Below are 19,544 nucleotides of genomic sequence, written 5' to 3' on the forward strand. Positions count from 1 at the left end.
AAGGCAGAGGCTTTAACCCACTGAGCCACCCAGGCGCCCCTGTGGTTACTAACATTGAAAAATTTTATTTTAGGGGTGCCTGGGTAGCTCAGTAGGTTAAAACCTCTGCCTTCAGCTCAGGTCATGATCTCAGGGTCCTGGGATTGAGCCCCACATCAGGCTCTCTGCTCAGCGGGGAGCCTGCTTCCCCTTCTCTCTCTGCCTGTCTCTCTGCCCACTTGTAATCTCTGTCAAATAAATAAACAAAATCTTTAAAGAAAAAAAAAATTTATTTTAGGGGCGCCTGGGTGGCTCAGTGGGTTAAAGCCTCTGCCTTTGGCTCAGGTCATGATCTCAGGGTCCTGGGATCGAGCCCCACATCGGGCTCTCTGCTCAGCGGAGAGCCTCCTTCCTCCTCCCTCTCTCTCTGCCTGCCTCTTTGCCTACTTGTGATCTCTGTCTGCCAAATAAAACGAAATCTTTAAAAAAAAAAATGGGCAAAGGACTTGAATACATATTTCTTCAAAGAAGGTATATGGATGGCCAGGAAGCAGATGCACTGATGCTCACCATCATTAGTACTTTGGGAAATGCAAATCAAAACCACAGTGAGGTACTTCTTAATACCCAAACACTATGATGACTTAAAATTTAAAAAAGAAAAAATAAACATTGGCAAGGATGTAGAAAATTGAACCCGCACGTGTTGCTAGTGGGAATGTAAAATCGTGTGTCTGATGTGGAGAACAGTGGTTCCTCAAGCAGTTAAACATTATGTTAAAAATTTGACCATATAATCTAGCAATTCTATTCTTTGCATTCCCCAAAGAATTGAAAAAACACACGCTCACATAAATACCTGTATGTGTGTATTCATAGCAGTCCTATTCACAAAAGCCAAAAGGTGGAAACATCCCAAATTTTCATCAAGAAAGAAGTGGAGGGGCGCCTGGGTGGCTCAGTGGGTTAAAGCCTCTGCTTTCGGCTCAGGTCATGATCCCAGGGTCCTGGGATTGAGCCCTGCATTGGGCTCTCTGCTCAGCGGGGAGACTGCTTCCTCCTCTCTCTGCCTGCTTCTCTGCCTGCTTGTGATCTCTGACTGTCAAATAAATAAATTTTTAAAAAAGTGTATGTGGCACCTGGGTGACTAAGTCGATTGCGTGGCTTTCTTTGGCTTGGGTCATGAGATCAAGTCCTGTGTGGGCTCCCTGTTCAGCGAGGAGTCTGTGTCTCCCTCTGACTTCCCCCCCAACTCCTGCTTGTTCTCTCTCCCTCTCTCTTTTAATAAAAGCTTAAAAAAATAAGCAGATAAACATTGTGTATATACATATTAGGGTATATATACATATAAGTGTATATACATTCATAAAAGAATGAAGTACTGATAAATGCTGCAGTGTGGATAGACCTTGAAAACATGCTGAATAAAAGAAGCTAGAGACAAAAGGTCACATGTTGTGTGCATCTATTTATATAAAATATCCAGAATAGGTATATCTGTAGGACAGAATGCAGACATGTTTCTGGGGAGTCATGGGAGGGGATAATGGAAAGCAACTGCTTTGTGGGTATGGAATTTCCTTTTGAGGTGATGAAAACATTTTGGAACTAGGTAGAGGTGCTGGTAACACAACATTGAGTGTACTGAATTGTTCATTTTAAAATGGTACACCTTATGTGGATTTTCTTCAGTATTAAATAGGTAAGTTAAAAAATGGAGTTAAGGGGGGCACTTGGATGGCTCCATTGGTTAAGCGTCCAACCCCTGATTTTGGCCTAGGTCATGATCTCTGATTGTGAGATTGAGCCTCGCATTAGACACCACGCTGGATGTGGAGCCTGCTTAATTAAGATTCTCTCTCCTCCTCTCCCCCAGTCCCTGCACACCCATGTGTTCTTTCTTTCAAAGGTAATAAAAATAAATTTTAAAAATGGAGTTCTGGAACTTAATGTAGGTTAAGGGCCTGTATGGTCTGAAAAAACACATGGAATTAATTTCTGGTTCTGTCACCTGTTAGTTCTCTGACCTTGGGTAGATTAAAGTTTCCTCTCTGGAAAGGGGAACCATCTTGCACTGTTGGTGGGAATGCAAACTGGCACAGCCACTCTGGAGGACAGTATGGAGGTTTCTCAAAACATTAAAAAGAGAACTACACTACGATCCAGCAATTTGCATTACTAGGGATTTACCCAAAGGACACAAAAATACAGATTTGAAGGGGTACCTGCATCCCAATGTTTATGGCAGCATTATTAACAAAGCCAAACTGAGGAGAGAGCGAAATGTCCATCAGCTGATGAATGGGTAAAGAAGATGTAGTGTGCGTGTGTGTATAAGTACACACACACAGTGGGATGTTACTCATCAAGAAGAATGAAATCTTGCCATTTGCAGTGACGTGGATAGAGCTAGAGTGTATTATGCTAAGTGAAGTAAGAGAAGGACAAACAGTATGATCTCACTCATGTGAAATTTAAGAAAGAAAACAGATGAACATATGGGAAGGGAAAAGCAAAAGAGAGAAACAAACCATAAGAGACTCTTAATGATAGAGAACAAACTGAAGGTTGATGGAGGGAGGGAGGTAGAGGATCGGCCAGATCCGTGATGGGTATTAAACAGAGCAATTGTGATGATCACTGGGTGTTGTATGTAAGTGATGAATCACTGAATTCTACTCCTGAAACCAATATTACACTGTATGTTAACCAAAATTTAAATTAAAAAAAATTTTTTCCTCTTCTGTAGATAGGCATATTCGTTCTTTTGCAGAGGATATTTTTGAATATTAAATGAGATAGTATATGTGAAGTGCTTAGAACACTTAGTAGTTATCCAGTAAATATTAGTGTTACTGCCTTTTTTTTTTTCTCCTGCTATTGGCTTTTATTTTATTTTTCATTTGTAGAATGGAAATAAAAGTATGGGTTAGGATTGTTCTGAGGATTTAGTACATTAATTCACTCAAAGGACTTAAAACAGTGCCAGGCACATAGTACATTCTCGAAGTGTTTAGTAAACTACTACTGTTACGTGAAAGAATCTTTACAGTAAACTTTTGTATTCTCCATTTTCACTTCTGCATCAAGATGGAGAAACTAATGTCTGTATTGAAAAGTGATCTTTTCAAAATTTATGCTGTTATGACAGAGCTAGAGCTAGGATTAGAATCATGTTTCTTAAATTCCAGACAAAACTGCATTCAAAGGATTGTAGGTATAGGATTCTTATTTCCTTTCCTCATGTGGTGAAAACACATTATTTTCACTTACTAAAAATCACAGATATTGGGGCACCTGGGTGGCTCAGTCATTAAGCATCTGCCTTCTGCTCAGCTCGGGTCATGATCCCAGAGTCCTGGGTTAGGCTCCCTGCTCAGCAGGAGGCCTGCTTCTCCCTCTCCCACTCCCGCTGCTTGTGTTCCCTCTCTCGCTGTGTCTCTCTGTCAAATAAATTAAAAAATCTTCTAAAAAATCACAGATATTATTTACTTATGAGTTGTTAAACTTTGGCTGTCTGGAGTTTATTTCTGATTGCATTAAATACTAAGCGTTGGTGTGTCATCAGAGCTGAACTGCTCTCTGTAGTGGCTAGAAGTTGCAGTTACTCCTCTTGCCACTGGATGGTGCTTCTGCAACATCATTAAGGCAGGTATTTTGGCTGATGTTGTTTCTTATTTTCCTGAGCAGCTGAAAATTGGTAAAAGTTAGATTACAGTAAATTGAAATACTTGTGAGCTGGGTCCCAGGAATCTGTAAAAAACAGAGATTTCCTTTAGAGTGTTTTTACATAAGCAAAACCTAAAAGAGAACCGCTGGTTGGATCAAACGCTATGATTGCTCTAGTCTGTGGTAATTCAGGAAGTGATAGTGTTGCAGGAGAATCTGGTTATTTCTCCTGGCAGAATCTTAAAAGGTGATAGATTTTCCTAGCTTCTCTTGAGCAGTTGAGCTATTGATTTTGCTCTTATTCCAAAATTTTATCAAAAGCTTTTCCACTCTATCGTAACTTTTCCCATACTTAGTTAGATGTGTGTGTTTTGGGGATTGTAGAAAATACATGCTGGTGTGACAAAGGTATTTACTTGGAAAAAGCAGACCACTGCAAAAGTTGTGTTTGAAGGTGACTGTAAGAGGAAGACTGGAGGGAATGAGACTGCAGAGGTGGCTTAGAGCCATGCTAAAATATGATGGTCAAATTGAAGTGTTTAAATAGTGGAGAAAACATACTTGTAAACCCACCTCTTCCTTTGTTAATCCCCTTTTTTTGGTAAAGATTTTATTTATTTATTTGAGTGAGAGAGAGCATGAGAGGAGAGAAGGTCAGAGGGAGAAGCAGACTTCCCGCAGAGCTGGGAGCCCATCTCGGGAGTGGATCCCGGGAGTCCGGGATCATGACCTGAGCCCAAGGCAGTGCTTAACCGACTGCGCCATCCAGGCATCTGTTCATCCAATATTTATTTCTGTTAATGAAATAGACCAGAATTTTCGAAGTCATATAGTATTTCAAGGCCTGTGAGGACAGCAGCAACAACAAGTCTTTGCCCTGTGCCTACTTGCGTGTTTCCTTTTCCAAACACTTTTTGGCCTTTTTCTCTGTTCTTCAACACCATATTCCTTTAGTCATAGCTTTTAACTTAAACCCCAAAAACTTAACTTCGAAAGTTCTCTTTTGTTATGGGAAATGAGAATCATTCACTTGGGTAACACTGGACACTCCTGGTGCCTTTCTTTTCATCTTCTCAAATAGTTACAACACGTTTTTATTAGCTGTTAAACCAAGTGGTGTACTATAATCACTTTTCCTTTCTTGGATCTCTTTCTGTTTTTATTGTAATTACAGTTCCTTTATTGATACATTCACTTAGTGTTCAAGACACTATACATACTTTATCCCAGACTGCAACAGAATTGCCGGATCCTCTGAATTTCTTTTTCTTTTCTTTTTTAAAATTTTGTTTAGGGGCGCCTGGGTGGCTCAGTGGATTAAGCCGCTGCCTTCGGCTCAGGTCATGATCTCAGTATCCTGGGATCGAGCCCCGCATCGGGCTCTTTGCTCAGCGGGAGCCTGCTTCTCTCTCTCTCTCAATCTGCCTGACTCTCTGCCTACTTGTGATCTCTATCTCTGTCAAATAAATAAATGAAAATCTTAAAAAAAAAAAAATTTTTTTTGTTTATTTATTCATGAGAGACACAGAGATAGGCAGAGGCACAAGGAGAAGCAAGCTCTGCGTAGAGCAGGGAGCCCAACTCGGGACTCAATCCCTGGACACCCCTCAATCCCTGGACCTCAACTCCAGGGATTGAGTTCTATGACCTGAACTGAAGGCACATGCTTAACTGACTGAACCACCCAGGTGCTCCTGAATTTCTTTTTTCACACAAATTACATTAATACCATTTTTTCCTCTCCCTCTCTTAGCAGGCATACTTTTTGGAAATCACTTCTCATTTTGTTCTGCCCATTTCTATCCGCTTTCACTTTTGAACTGGTTGCTCTCTAGGCCAGTTTGAACTGCCATTTACCTCACTCTTGGCTGAATTTCTTCTTGTTTTCAGCAAAGCAGTCTCCTGGTAGTTGCCTTAAAAAAGATGCATGGGAGCAAACTATTTTGAGATTTTTCACGTCTTGAAATGCATTTTACTTAACTTTCATTTGATTTGAGGCTGGATATGGGTTGCAAATCACCTTTTTTTTTTAAAGATTTGATTTATTTATTTGACAGAGCAAGATCAGGAATGCAAGCAGGGTGAGTTGGAGAGGGAGAAGCAGACTTCCCGCCGAAGAGGGAGCCGGATTCGGGACTTGATCCTAGGACTCTAGGATCATGACCTGAGCCAAATGCAAGATGCTTGATGTCTGAGCCTCCCAGGTGCCCCCCTCCCCGCCCGCTGCCTTCTTTAAAGTAAATTGCTGCACTCAGTATGGGGCTTAAAATCATGTGTGTGAGATTGAGTCTCATACTCTCTACTGGCTGAGGCAGCCAGGTGCCCCAGGTTGAAAAAGACATTTTAAAAGACATTATCTTATTGGGGCACCTGCGTGGCTCAGTCAGTTAGGTGTCTGCCTTCAGCTTGGGTCACGATCCCAGAGTTGTGGGATCGAGCCCTGCATCAGTCCTTTGTCTCCCTCTCCTTCCCCTGCTTGTGCTCTCTTGAGGTCTCTCTCTGTCAAATAAAATCTTTTTTTTTTTTTTTTAAGATTTTACTTATTTATTTGACAGAGAGAAATCACAAGTAGGCAGAGAGGCAGGCAGAGAGAGAAGGGGAAGCAGGCTCCCTACTGAGAGAGAGCCCGATGTGGGGCTCGATCCCCAGCCTGAGCCGAAGGCAGAGACCTTAACCCACTGAGCCACCCAGACGCCCCAAATAAATAAAATCTTAAAAACAAAAACATTATCTTACTGTATTCTAGTGTTGCTGTTGACGAGTACAAGTTCAGAGTTGTCACTTTCGATTTTTCATATGACCTAGTTTCTGTAAGCTTTTATAATATTATCTTTATTCCTGGTGTCTTGGAATGTCATAGTGCTACAACTTGGTATAGACCTTATTTTATTCATTATGCCAGGCATTTGGTAAGTTGGTATAAAATAATATTCCTTTGGTTCTGTTAAGTTTTCTTGCACAGTTTTTTTGTTTTTACAGTTTTAAATTCTGGTTAGTTAGCACACAGTATAATACTAGTTTCAGGTGTACAATGTAGTGCTTCAACACTTCCATACACCAGGTGCTCATCACAAGTGCACTCCTTACTCCTCATCACCTGTTTAACCCATCTCCCCACCCATTTTCTTTCTGGTAACCATCGGGTAGTTCTCTGTAGTTAAGTTTTGTTTCTTGGTTTGCCGCTGTCTGTCCCTTTGCTCATTTGTTTTGTTTCTTAAATTCCACATATGAGTGGAAGCATATGGTATTTACTTTGTTTGACCAACTTGTTTGGCTTAACATAATAATACTCTCTAGCTCCATCCATGTGGTTGCAAGATTTCATTCTTTTTTATGGCCAAGAAATATTCCAGTGTATGGGTGTCTTTATCTTCTTCTTCTTCTTCTTCTTTTTTTAAGAATATACTTATTTATAAGAGAGCGTTAAGAGTAAGTGGTTGTGAAGGCCAGAGATTGAGGGAGCAGTAGGGCTCAATCCTAGGAACCTGGGATCAGGATCTGAGCCAAAGGAGATGTTTAACCGACTGAGCCATCCAGGTGCTGTCTTTATCTTCTTCTTATATTTTGGCGTAGGGAGACAGACAATAAATATCAGGGATCAGTAGATATATACAGTATATTTGAAGGATGTTAAAGATGAAAAGTAAAGAGGGAGGGTAGGGGTTATTAACAGACAGTGGACATGGGATGTGGGACATGGGGAAATGTTGCCACTTAGAAAAGGATAGTGAGGGGAGGGAGCCATAAGAGGTATTCCAAGTTGGGAGAACAGTTGTTTGCAAAGGCCTTGAGGTGGGAATCTTGCGCATGTGTGTGGAACAATAAAGAGGTTGATACTCTTAGCTAGATCAAAGAAAGATATTATGTGAGAATTATGTGGACAGGGTGGAAAATAGGTGGACAGAATGTATAGGGCCTTATGAACCATTTTAAGAACTTTTGTTTTAATCTATATGAAACATGGATTTGCAGATAGACAATGGTTATCTTAAGTTTGGGGTTCAAGAGAGAGGTCTGGTCTTTGTTATAAAATTTGAGAGTTATCAGTGTATATGGGGAATTTGAAACCATGGAATTAAGGAAAATCACCAAGGGAATGAGTAGAGAGAAAAGTTCACTCCGGTTTTTAGGAAAGTTCAGAGAGATAAGGAGAAACCAGTAATGAAGATTGAAGAATAAATGGCTGAGGTAGACAGTGGGAGTTTTTGTGCAGAAAAGAATAAAGAACTGCTTTAATCACTGCTAATTAGTTTGAGGATAGACAACATTGATTGAGGGAGAAACTCAAGGAGTCTAGGATGGAGATAGGTGGCTTCAAAAAGCCTAAAATGTAAATTTTCCAGTTGTACCCAGTTTCTGTCTCAAAAGGTGGGAGCTTACAGAGCGTGTCCTAATTTCACCTCTCGTCAGGGAAGTTTTCTGGAATAGTATTGGTTGTCAGGTTTGTCATTAAGATTAATTAACAAATTGTACGCTTAATTGGAATGGTTAGTTTTGTTCAGAATTGGTCTTGACAACTAGGTCACTGTAGGACAGTTTTCTCAGTAATTCCTAGAGAAACAAAACTATGGGTTGTAGATAAAGTCTGAGGTTTATAAATGCCAGGCACAAGACCCTTCTCTTCTTTTAATTTGGGTATGGGGAACTCAACCCAAGCTGAAGATTTTGGTTGGTTAGGGAGCAGACAGAGCTGGGCAATCCACAATACATCTCTTCATGTCTTTGGAAGCTCTGTGTTCTTAGATGAATAAACATTTAGTCTTTTTATGCCTTCTGAATGAATTCATCCTTTTATCATCACGAAATGACTCTCGGGTGCCTGGGTGGCTCAGTTAAGTGTCTGCCTTTGGTTTGGGTTATGATTCCAGGGTCCAGAAATCAGGTTCTGCATCGTGCTCCCTCTCCTCTTTCCCCTTTCGAGAGCATGGGAGCGCGGCCTCTCTCTCTTTCTCACTTGTTCTCGCTCTCAAATAAATAAAATCTTTATAAAAAAGAAAAGAAAAGAAATAACCCTCTTTATCCCTGGTAGTAGTCTTTTACTTTGCAAGCTAGTAAAGGCTTTATATTTTTCCTACTAGGAAACATATTTTTATTTTTTTGCATTAAAATATTAGCTATGCTAGGGGCGACTGGCTGGCTCCGTTAGTGGAGCATGCGACTCTTGATCATGGGGTCATGAGTTCAAGCTCATTGCGTGTGGAGCCTACTTTAAAAAAATTTAGATATTGGGCGCCTGGGTGGCTCAGTTGGTTAAGCAACTGCCTTTGGCTCAGGTCACGGTCCTGGACTCCCGGGATCGAGTCCCGCATCAGGCTTCCAACTCCATGGGGAGTCTGCTTCTCTCTCTGACCTTCTCACCTCTCATGCTCTCTCTCACTGTCTCTCTCTCTCTCTCTCAAATAAATAAATAAATAAATCTTAAAAAAAATTTTAGATATTTTAAAGTTTACCTTTTAATTTCCTAATTGTAAAAACTCTTCCTATATAGCTGTTTCTTCTGCCATGTTGGATCTTCTATTACTCAAGTTTGAAATTGGATAATTTGCTCAGAATGTTCTTACTTAGTGACTAACAAGAGCCAAACAAACACAGATACCCAGATTTTAAAAAGTGTGTTTTTATGTTTACTCCATTTAATTTTAGGAGAGCTAAGTTCAAAGCCATAGATACCATTTACCTTTTTTTTTTCTGTGTTGTAGGAATAGACTTTAAGATCAAAACAGTTGAATTGCAAGGGAAGAAGATCAAGCTACAGATATGGTAAGTGATGCTGATTTACCAACTTTATATAATCGATTGCCAAGTTCCTGAAGGTTTGGCAGTGAACTCTTTGCTTGTCACCTGTTTAGATTCTGTGAGACTCCTTTGTAAAGCCAGCAGTCAGGTCACCTTCTTTCAGTGAAGAGAAAAAATTACGGACATGGAGCTTCTGATGGCATCAGGAGCACCTGATGGCTCGGTTGGTGGAACATGTGACTCTTGGTCTTGGGGTTTTGAGTTCGAGCCCCATGTTGGGTGGAGAGATTACTTCAAAAATAAATAAATAAATATTAGTTCATGAGATATGAGTGTTTTACCTTTTCTGCTTATTCTACGAACTTGAGCAAGTTATATAACACTGTAAGGCTGTTGTATCTTCATATGTAAAATAAAGATAATACCACTTATCTCAAAAGATTGTTGTTCTAAGGATTACATGAAATAATCTGTATAGAGCCTTTAGCACCATACTTTGCTCACGCTCAGTATCAAGAAGTTGTTTCTTTGAGAGTCTTAAGCTAAAATACTTGTTTCCTTTAATATGTTTATAATTTTTTATGGATTTTTTTTATTAGTTTGTATAGGATTTGTCCCATAGAAGTAAAATGAAAATCTTTCAATTTGTATTCAAGTATGAATCATAGACTTTAAAATTAGAATAGCAGTATTTGATAGTAAATATTAAGTGTTTTACATATATGTATATTAACCTATTAAATACTCAGATATGTTATTCTTGTTTTTTAACAGCCTTGTTGAGGTATAACTGACATAATAACTGTACATATTTCAGGTATACAGTTTGATGAGTTTGACTATGAAACCATCACCACAGTCAAGATAATGAGCATATCCATCCTTGAGGTCTCTGTAATCTCTCCTTCTTTCCTATTCCTGGGTCCCAAGCATCCATTCTGCTTTCTGTCACTGGAGACTAGTTTCCATTTTCTAGTGTCTTCTTTTGTCTTTTTTTCATGTAGTGTCTTCTTTTGTCTTTTTTTCAGGGGAGGGGGTCTGGCTTCTTTCAGTGTAATTGTTTTTGAAAATTCTCACTGATTTCTGTGTGTATCAGTAAGTTCATTACTTTTTATTGCTGGGTAATATTCCATCGTTAAGATACATCACACCCCAGAGCTCCAGGGTGGCTCAGTGGGTTAAGCTTCTGCCTTCTGCTTAGGTCATGATCCTGGGGTCTTGGGTTCAAGCCCCACATCGGGCTCTCTGGTCGGCAGGGAGCCTGCTTTTCCCTCTGCCTCTGCCTCCCTCTCCGCCTACTTGTGATCTCTGTCTGTCAAATAAATAAATAAAATCTTAAAAAAAAAAAACAAAAACTCTGACACCTCGGTTATTCACCGTAAATCTTTGCTATAAATCTTTGTGTAAGTGTGTATTTTCCGAAATGGATACATTTTGAAATATCTAAGATCTTCTACATGTAGTTGGTAGAGCCAGGGATGCATTAAATGCTCAGACTGTAGAGTTGAGAGTAACACTGTTAATTATTATACTGCATCCTATAAATAGTACAGTTTGATTGTTGATTTTGCTGCTCTTTCCAGTCCTGTCATTTCTTTATTACTAGTCAGTAATTGTGCTAAATTTGAATTCATTGTTATCTTGGGTTTCACTGTAAAAGGACTTGCCATAGAATGGTTATGAGAATGAGTGGTGCATGTAAAGCACTAAGAGCAGTGTCTGATATGTGATTAATGTTTAATAATAAATCATAACTATTACTATTTGGCTATCTCCCATTAAGAGGCTAGAACCCTAAGAATAATAACCTTTTATTTTAGGTTATGAACAGAGGTGGAAGTTAGCAAACGAGATTGCAGAGGAGAGTTAGAGAATTAGGAGAGAATAATGGGGACACCTGGGTGGCTCAGTAGTTAGGTGTCTGCCTTCAGCTCAGATCACGATCCCAGGGTCCTGGGGGCCCACATCACGCTCCCTGCTCTGTGAGCCGGCACCTCCCTCTCCCTCTGCCTACTGTGCTCTCTTTTTCTCTGTCAAATAAATAAATAAAATCTTAAAAAGAAAAAAATGTGGAGAGAACAATGTCCCAGAATCCAAAGACAGTTTCAAAAAGTTAGGTATTCTCATTGAAAGGGAGCTGCTAATAATAATAATAATTTATATTATTAATATATTGTTATTTTAGAGAGTGCATGTGGGCAGAGGGAGGGAGAATCTTTTTTTCTTTGTTAAGATTATATATATTACATATATATAATGTATATATGTAAAGATTTTATTTATTTACTTGAGAGAGGGAGAGGAGAAGCAGACCTGCCCACTGAGCAGGGAGCCCAACACAGGGCTTGATCTGCAGGATCCTATGATCATGACCGGACACTTAACCCACAGAACCACCCAGGAACTCTGAGAGAGAGAATCTTAAGCCGGCTCCGTGCCCAGGGCAGAGCCCAACATGGGCTGTAATCTCACAACCCTGGAATTATGACATGAGCTGAAACCGGGAGTTGGGTGCTTGACTGACTGAGCCACCCCGGTGCCAAAGGGAGCTAAGAATTAGATGAGTAGGATATGTTTAACCAGAATGTCATTGAGGTATAATCTTTATAACATCTTCAAAATTTAATGCAAATTTAAATAAAATGTAGACATTTTAAAGTATTTACATTTAATGATTCCCTTTGAAACAAAGTCCACTTGATGATCTTTGGTTTTTCCTTACTTTAACTGGGAAATAACTCAGCAAATGAACTGTACCTCATATTCTGCTTCATTATAATTAAAGCTGATCTCAAGGGAATGGACGTCAATTATTTATTCTGAATTTCAACCAGCACTCCCCCCCTGCCCTTTTTTAGCTCCATTCCTTAATCCAGGGTGGTTGGCCCTACAAGTTAGTCTGTGTTCCAAGCCCCTCTTAGGCTCTGCCATACTGATTGGCTTTTCTCTCAACTGCATTCCCCCTGTGCACACTTTAAACCAATAATGTTCAAGCCTCTTGATGGTAAGAGACAATATTTTACATTGTGACTCTGTGACTCAGTATACATGTACATTTATATGTGTGTATTCAACAGAAATAAAAGCGCAAAAAAACTTTTTTTAAGATACATTTTTCTTTATATTAGCATGTAAAACATTTGCCCTACTAAATTTGTCCTGTTCTTCCACAAACTCCCCCTCCTCCCTTTTTAGAGAGGAATAGAGGGACAGAGGGAAGGGGAGAGAGAAAATCTTAAGCAGTCTCCTTGCCCAGTGCGTGAGCAGGACCAGGAGCTTGATCTCACAACGCTGAGATGGTGACCTGAACCAAAATCAAGAGTCACGTACGCTTAACCCACTGAGCCACCCAGGTGCCCCACAGACTTTCCCTTTTATTTCTTGTCCTGTGGCTTTAAGTATTTTTTTCTCCCTCTCATTTTAGTTTCTGTAGCTTCTGGAAGTAAACAGTAATAACTAACACTTGTTTTTGAAAAAGGGAGCCTTCCTAGAAGATGTTCTTTTGCAACAGTAAGTCCTCCAGTATGGCCTTCAAGATTAATCTAGAAAAGATTTCTGCTGTACCTATAAATCTCAAGTATAGCACAGAAATGGTAAAACTTCCAATTTAGAATTGTTTGATTTTTAAACATTAATATAACCTCTTTTGGGTAAAAACACTTTAGAAGGAAAATTTCATTTAGTCTAGGTTTTCATATATAAAATTGCTTTTAATTTGAAATACCCATTTTCCTATAAAGATTAGGAATGAGATGTGAAAATTAGTGATTGATAGTTTATATGAGGTTAGCATTGTGCCAGCTGATTTTCTTTCTTTGCTTTTCAAAGTTCGCATGCTTAAAATCCAGGGAGAAGGAAACCATGCAGCTCCCAAGTTAAGACATATAAAACATGCCACAATAATGGGAAAAGGCTTTTAGCATTGAAAAACCCGTTACTCAAAAAGAAAAACCCGTTACTCATAATCAAAATGCTATCCTTACTCAACATTAGATGTTTTGCTTCCAATTGTTACTAAAGCAGTGATTTTTTTTTTTTAAATCTGTCTCTAGTTTGAATGAATATATTCAGATTTTTGTTTCAGCATGAAAAATTCCATTCTGCGATTGGATATTGAAAAGTGTCTGCTAAAGATCTGTGTTACTTTTCTTTACTTGAATGATCTTCATTTCTTGTCTTTTTTCCAAGGATCTTGTAGGCTATTTGTTGCAGAAGGGTGGAGACAGGTCTCACCCTGGCCAGTGAACTTGTGTGTAGGCCGAAAATTAACTCGTTGGGCTGATAGAGAAGCAGCTATGGCTTTTTAAATCCCAGATCTCTAGAAGTTTCCTTCACAGTATCTGTCTACATTTTCCATAGTGTTGTGGGTCCTGCCAGGAAAAAAGCCATAGTGAGTTACTTCAAGTTTGCTTTTTTTTGTGTTTTGTTTTGTTTTTAAGGGAGGGGGTCAGAAATGTTTGTTACTGTTGGCATCTGTATCTTGTACCAGAGCAATTTTTTTTTTTAAGAGATTTTATTTATTTGAGAGAGCAAGAGAGCATAAGTGGGGGTGAATCAGACTCCCCACTGAGCAAGGAACCTGACGTGGGGCTGGATCCCAGGACTCTGGGATCATGACCTGAACCAAAGGTAGCCGCTTAACCACCTGTGCTACCCAGGCACCCCAACCAGCAGCAACTTTAACATCAGCACAGTCAACCAGAAATCAGTAATGTCACATTGTGGAGGAATTAACCATTTACCTACCTACGTAAGGTGTGAAATTCTTGGGAAGTTATCTTTGATTCTTCCCATTCCCTTGATCCCAGCGTCCTCTTAGGTAATCCCTGTTGATTGAATCTTACCTGTCTAGAATCCATATATAATTTGCTGTCTCCTTTGTTGCCCCCCCCCCCCCCCCCCGCCCGCAGTCAAAGCCACCAGTACCGTTTCTTTGAGCCCTGCAGTAGGTAGGCTCTTAATATCCTAACAGGTCCTTATTTCCCCTTTTGCCTTCTTCCTTTTTGCCTTTTCCCACATAATAGCCAGAGGAATCTTTTTTCAAATATAAATCAAGTATAGATCATGGTTGTCATTCCTTCCCCATTTATAACCATTTGAATTTCTTTGCATTTTAAATTAAAGTCCAAATTCCAAATCCGGATTCCTTACCTGAGTTAACAGAGTGGCCTCAACCTCATCTTGTGGGCTTTTGTGCAGCTGATCTTCTTTTAATTCCATGAACATGGTCTGCTCTTTTCCAATGTGGGACCTCTGTACACGCTCCGTAGACCTCCCTCAAACACCCCTACCTACCCTCACGCCCAGCAATGGCTAGCTTGAACATTTTGAAGTACCACTTCATTCCAGAAACTTCCTATTTCACCAGAAATAAAATTTGAAAATGTCAGGTTGTGGCTTCTGACCTCCTCTCTCGCCAGTTTTGCTCCAATGATTGTGGCCATTTTCTCTCCCTTGAGCATGCCAAGCATGTTCCCATCTCAGGGCCTTTGTACTTCAGCTGTTACTCTGCTTGGGATGCTTTTCATCAGATCTTTGTCCTGCTGCCTTCTCATTCAGATCTTAATTCCGCATTATCATCTGAGGGAGGCTTTGGACGATTTTAAGGTTAAAGCAGCCCAGTCCTTCAGGCACTGTCACATTTATCCTGGTTGATCTTTATCATAGTATTTTTTAGTATCTAAAGTTACTTTAGTATCTAAAGTTACCATATTTTGGGAGTGCCTGGGTGACTCGGTTGAGCGTCCAACTCTTGATTTCTGCTCAGGTCGTGATCTCAAGGTTATGGGATTGAGCTCCACATAAGGCTCCCTGCTCAAGGGGGTCTGTTTCTCTCCCAGTGCCCCTCCCCCTGCTCACACACATGGTCTTTCTCTCTATCTCTTTTAAATAAATACACTTAAAAAAAATAAAGTTAACCATATATTTTTTTTTAAAGTGCCCATTATTCCTCCCCATCTTAGGTTGGGGATCCTGTCTGTCTGATACATGGTTATTATGACCATCTAGAAAGAACCTGGCAAGTACAGACACTTAGTAAATATTTGTTGGTTAAATGACCTTGTTTGGTTGATTTCTGTTCATATTTCTTGCCATAAGTATCAGGGACCTCCCTGAACACCCTATCTAGATTGTCTTCCCTTCCCCTTATCCCATTCTTCATCACTCCATACTGTTTCCCTTTTTAGCCTTGATCACAGTTTGGGATTATGTATTTACTTATTTGCTTGTTCCTTTACCCACTGGAATATAAGCTCTACAAGAGTGGGTTTCAGGTTTTTTTTTTTTTTTAAATGAAGATAAACATAGCTAAATGACATTTTGAACTAGAGAAACTGCATATCTACAAGGAAATCAAGGTCTTGTTAAAATAAAATTCAGTGTGGGGCACCCTGGCTGGCTCAGTTGGTGGAGTGTGACTATTGATCTCCAGGTTATAAGTTCGAGCCCCATGTTGGGTGTAGAGATTACTTTAAAATAAAATCTTTTTTTTTTTTTTTAAGATTATTTATTTATTTGTCAGAGAGAGAGAGAGCGCGCGCGCGCTCGAGTAAGCACAGGCAGACCCAATGGCAGGCAGAGGCAGAGGGAGAAGCAGGCTCCCTGCTGAGCAAGGAGCCCGATGTGGGACTCGATCCCAAGACCCTGGGATCATGACCTGAGCCAAAGGCAGCCGCTTAACCAGCTGAGCCACCCAGGCATCCCTAAAATAAAATCTTTAAAACAAGACAAAAAACCACCTCAGTGTGAAATTTGACATCCTAATTTATAAAGGAGGAAAAAACTTCATTATGTTAACAAAAACACAAAGTTGCAAAATGTGGGATCTCTACTTTGCAGAGCAGATTGATGCTGTCTCTGGACTGTTCTAGTGCTATCAGTGCCCAGACTAAAAATAACATCATAATAGCAGCCAGAGCACACAGCTTCCTTGACCCTGCACGTGGGACTGACAAGTAAGGAAATAAGATACTTTCGTTCCTAGGAACCTATCGCTCCTTTTATAATATGTCAGGGGGCGGGGAGGGAAGAGGATTTCACAAAATTCTCTTTGCTGTGTGTCTATTATTTTATGTAAGGAAAGTTCTTTTGCCACTGGGTTGTAATTTCAGAAACCTTTAATGTAGCCTGAGAAGGAAAAAAAAATACAAGAAAGGAAAACCGAGTTGAGTTATTTATACCAACTTTATTACTAGCTTAAAACCAGTATTATGGTGGGACGCTTGGGTGGCTCAGTTGGTTAAGCAGCTGCCTTCGGCTCAGGTCATGATCCCAGCGTCCTGGGATCGAGTCCCACATTGGGCTCCTTGCTCCGCAGGGAGCCTGCTTCTCCCTCTGCCTCTGCCTTCCACTCTGTCTGCCTGTGCTCGCTCTCACTCGCTCGCTCTCTCTCTCTGACAAATAAATAAATAAATTCTTTAAAAAAAAAAAAAACCAGTATTATGGTACGTAGAAATACATTGTGAGTATGTACAGTATTTAATTGCTCTTCAGATACTTAATACCTGGTTTTGTTCATTGGGGTTAACCCTGTCTTTAATATGGGGTGTATGTGTGCATGCAAACCTAAAAATAATTTGGGCAGTAAATAAGCAGCTGTGGCTATTTTTAGCCCTGGGCAAAGGATCATCAATTAGCTTAGAGGTACTGAGCAAGAACTTCTGTTTCTGGTTCCAAATAAATGGTTGATGGTCTTAACAATTGGTAGGGGCTGATACAAGTATCTACACAGGACTCAGGAAAAGGGTAATTTGAGATCAAGGAGTCGAGGGAAACAGGTCACCTTGTGGGGTGGAGACAGTCCTGTTGGAAGGTGTTAATGTATGACATGTGTAAATGAAAATAGGATGTAGAAAGACTTTTAAAAACTTAGCAGGAAAAGCATATAAAAAGAAGGAAGGTAGTTGGGTGTAAGAGATTTTGGAAGATGGAGGAGACAGAAAGAACAGATAGAACGTCATGGATCAAAACAGGAATTTAAATCTGAATCTGAATAGTGATTACCTTCCTTTCAGAGAGGCCATTAATCTTTCAGTATCTTTTATTTTGACGTTTCATATCTAACCAGTATTATAAAACCTAAGTGCTGTTGATTTGGTTTTAACTGAGTAGTTTCTTCTGTAGTGTATTCTTTGTTGGTAGAGAATTTAGTCATAGATTTGACACTGAAATGGGGATGTAATTTGCTAATTTTGTAATGTGAATGAATGGGGATAAAGGAAGCATATCTTTTTATTAAAATAAATTCTTTTTAAGATTTTTACTTGTTTGACAGAGAGAAAGCACAAGCAGGGGGAGCGGCAGGGAGAGGGAGAAGCGGGCTCTCCACAAAGCAGGATGCTGTACTTGATCCCAGAACCCTGGGATCATGACCTGAGCCAAATGCAGAGGCTTAACCATCTAAGCCACCCAGGCGCCCTGAAGAAAACATACCATAGCTAGACAGTGTTGGGGGTGGTTGCACATAGTGAAGTGCTGTGGAAGATCTCTTTAAATTATTATTGCAAATGACAAAAAATGAAGTAGAAGTTTTGTTTGCCTCCTACACTATAATCAATAGGCATTTCTGTCTTGAGTAGATACATTTCCATCCTGGATTTTAGCTAGGAAACTAACCCCTCTCTAAGGGTATAGAATTATTAGTTGATTTATACTTTTTACCAATTCAGAAAAGAACTAAAGTATTTTACTGTGATGAGGCAAAATTTTTGTTGTTCTTTCATGGATTCATAAATTACACGTGCTTACAAATATCTTGTGACTAAATAAAGACTAATAAAAGATAAAACAAGAATTTGGAATTGAGAATGGAGGATATAAATATACTATCGCTGAAGGACAACTTATGTGCTATGCTTAATTTGTAAAACTTACCTAGAAATTTCTTTGGGGGCCAAGGTACAAAAAGAACCAAGAAGGAAGTCTACCTAAATTGATTACATTATTCTTTTCAGAAATAATGTAAAGAATGGGAGAGAAAATAGATTATAACAAATATAGAATACATTTTCATAAGGCTCATTCTTTTGATTTAAAAAAAAAATTATTTATTTGAGTGAGAGAGGGAATACAAGTACGGGGAGCGGGAGAGGAAGAAGCAGGCTTCCCGCTGAGCAGGGAGCCCGATGTGGGGCTTGATCCCAGGACTCTGGAATCATGACCTGAGCCGAAGGCAGAGGCTTAATGACTGAGCCACCCAGGTGCCCCTCTTCTTGTGATTTTCAATAAATTAACCTATTAAAGGTAATGATGATAAAAATTCTGGTCTAAGAATGTAAATAAGTATATAGATAGAAATATGTGTGTGTAGCCTTTAGTAATCTAACTTATCTTAAGGATACAACCTGGAAGAACTGATAGCATGTCTCTTAGATAGTTTTTCTTTTCTTTTCTTTTTATTAAAGATTTTATTTCTTTATTTGACAGAGAGAAAGACTTCGAGAGAGGAAACACAAGCAGGAAGAGTGGGAGAGGGAGAAGCAGGCTTCCTGCTGAGCAGGGAGCCCAAAGTAGGACTTGATCCCAGGACCGTTTGATCATGACCTGAGCGGAAGGCAGATGCTTAACCACTGAGTCAGGTCCCTTAGATGGTTTTTCCTAAATGACAGTTCTGGGGGCTCCTGGGTGGCTCAGTGGGTTTAAGCCTCTGCCTTCAGCTTTGGTCATGGTCGCAGGGTCCTGGGATCAAGCCCTGCATCAGGCTCCCTGCTCAGCTTCTCCCCAGTCCCCCGACCTGCCTCTCTGCCTACTTGTGATCTCTCTGTCAAATAAATAAATAAAATCTTAAAAAAAAAAAAAAAAAAAGAGACGGAAAAAAAAAATGACAGTTCTGGTGGCAGTTTTTTGGTATTGTATTACCGCCTAACTCTTCTTCTCCACACCCATTTTCAACAGTAAATAGAGTGATTCTTTTGAAGCCCAGGTTAAGTTACTTCTTTTTGTAAAACCCTTTAGTAGACTTCTCATCTTACTCAGAAGGAAAGTTGAAGTCCTGCTGACCTCGTTATTATTCCTCAACCATGGGTCAGGACCTTTAAACCTTCCCTCTTCTCGGAACATTGTTACTCCCAAGGACTTCCATATTGCCTTCACCTTCTCACTGAGGCCTTCCCTCACCACTCTGTTTACAATTTTCCTTGTTTGCACAATCCCCTACATCA

At 39.8% G+C, this 19,544-nt stretch overlaps 1 protein-coding gene across 1 annotated transcript in view; it reads left to right on the forward strand.

Moving 5' to 3' along the window:
* The window catches only part of RAB10 (RAB10, member RAS oncogene family), an 85,626-nt gene that overhangs the window by 46,358 nt on the left and 19,724 nt on the right, over nt 1-19,544 (forward strand). Inside the window, exon 2 of the mRNA XM_059405280.1 lies at nt 9,348-9,408. Within this exon, the coding sequence (XP_059261263.1) occupies nt 9,348-9,408 (61 nt within the window). The remainder of the gene's footprint in view (nt 1-9,347; nt 9,409-19,544) is intronic.

This window comes from Mustela nigripes, chromosome 7 (assembly GCF_022355385.1).
Source record: "Mustela nigripes isolate SB6536 chromosome 7, MUSNIG.SB6536, whole genome shotgun sequence".
Lineage (NCBI taxonomy): Eukaryota > Metazoa > Chordata > Mammalia > Carnivora > Mustelidae > Mustela > Mustela nigripes.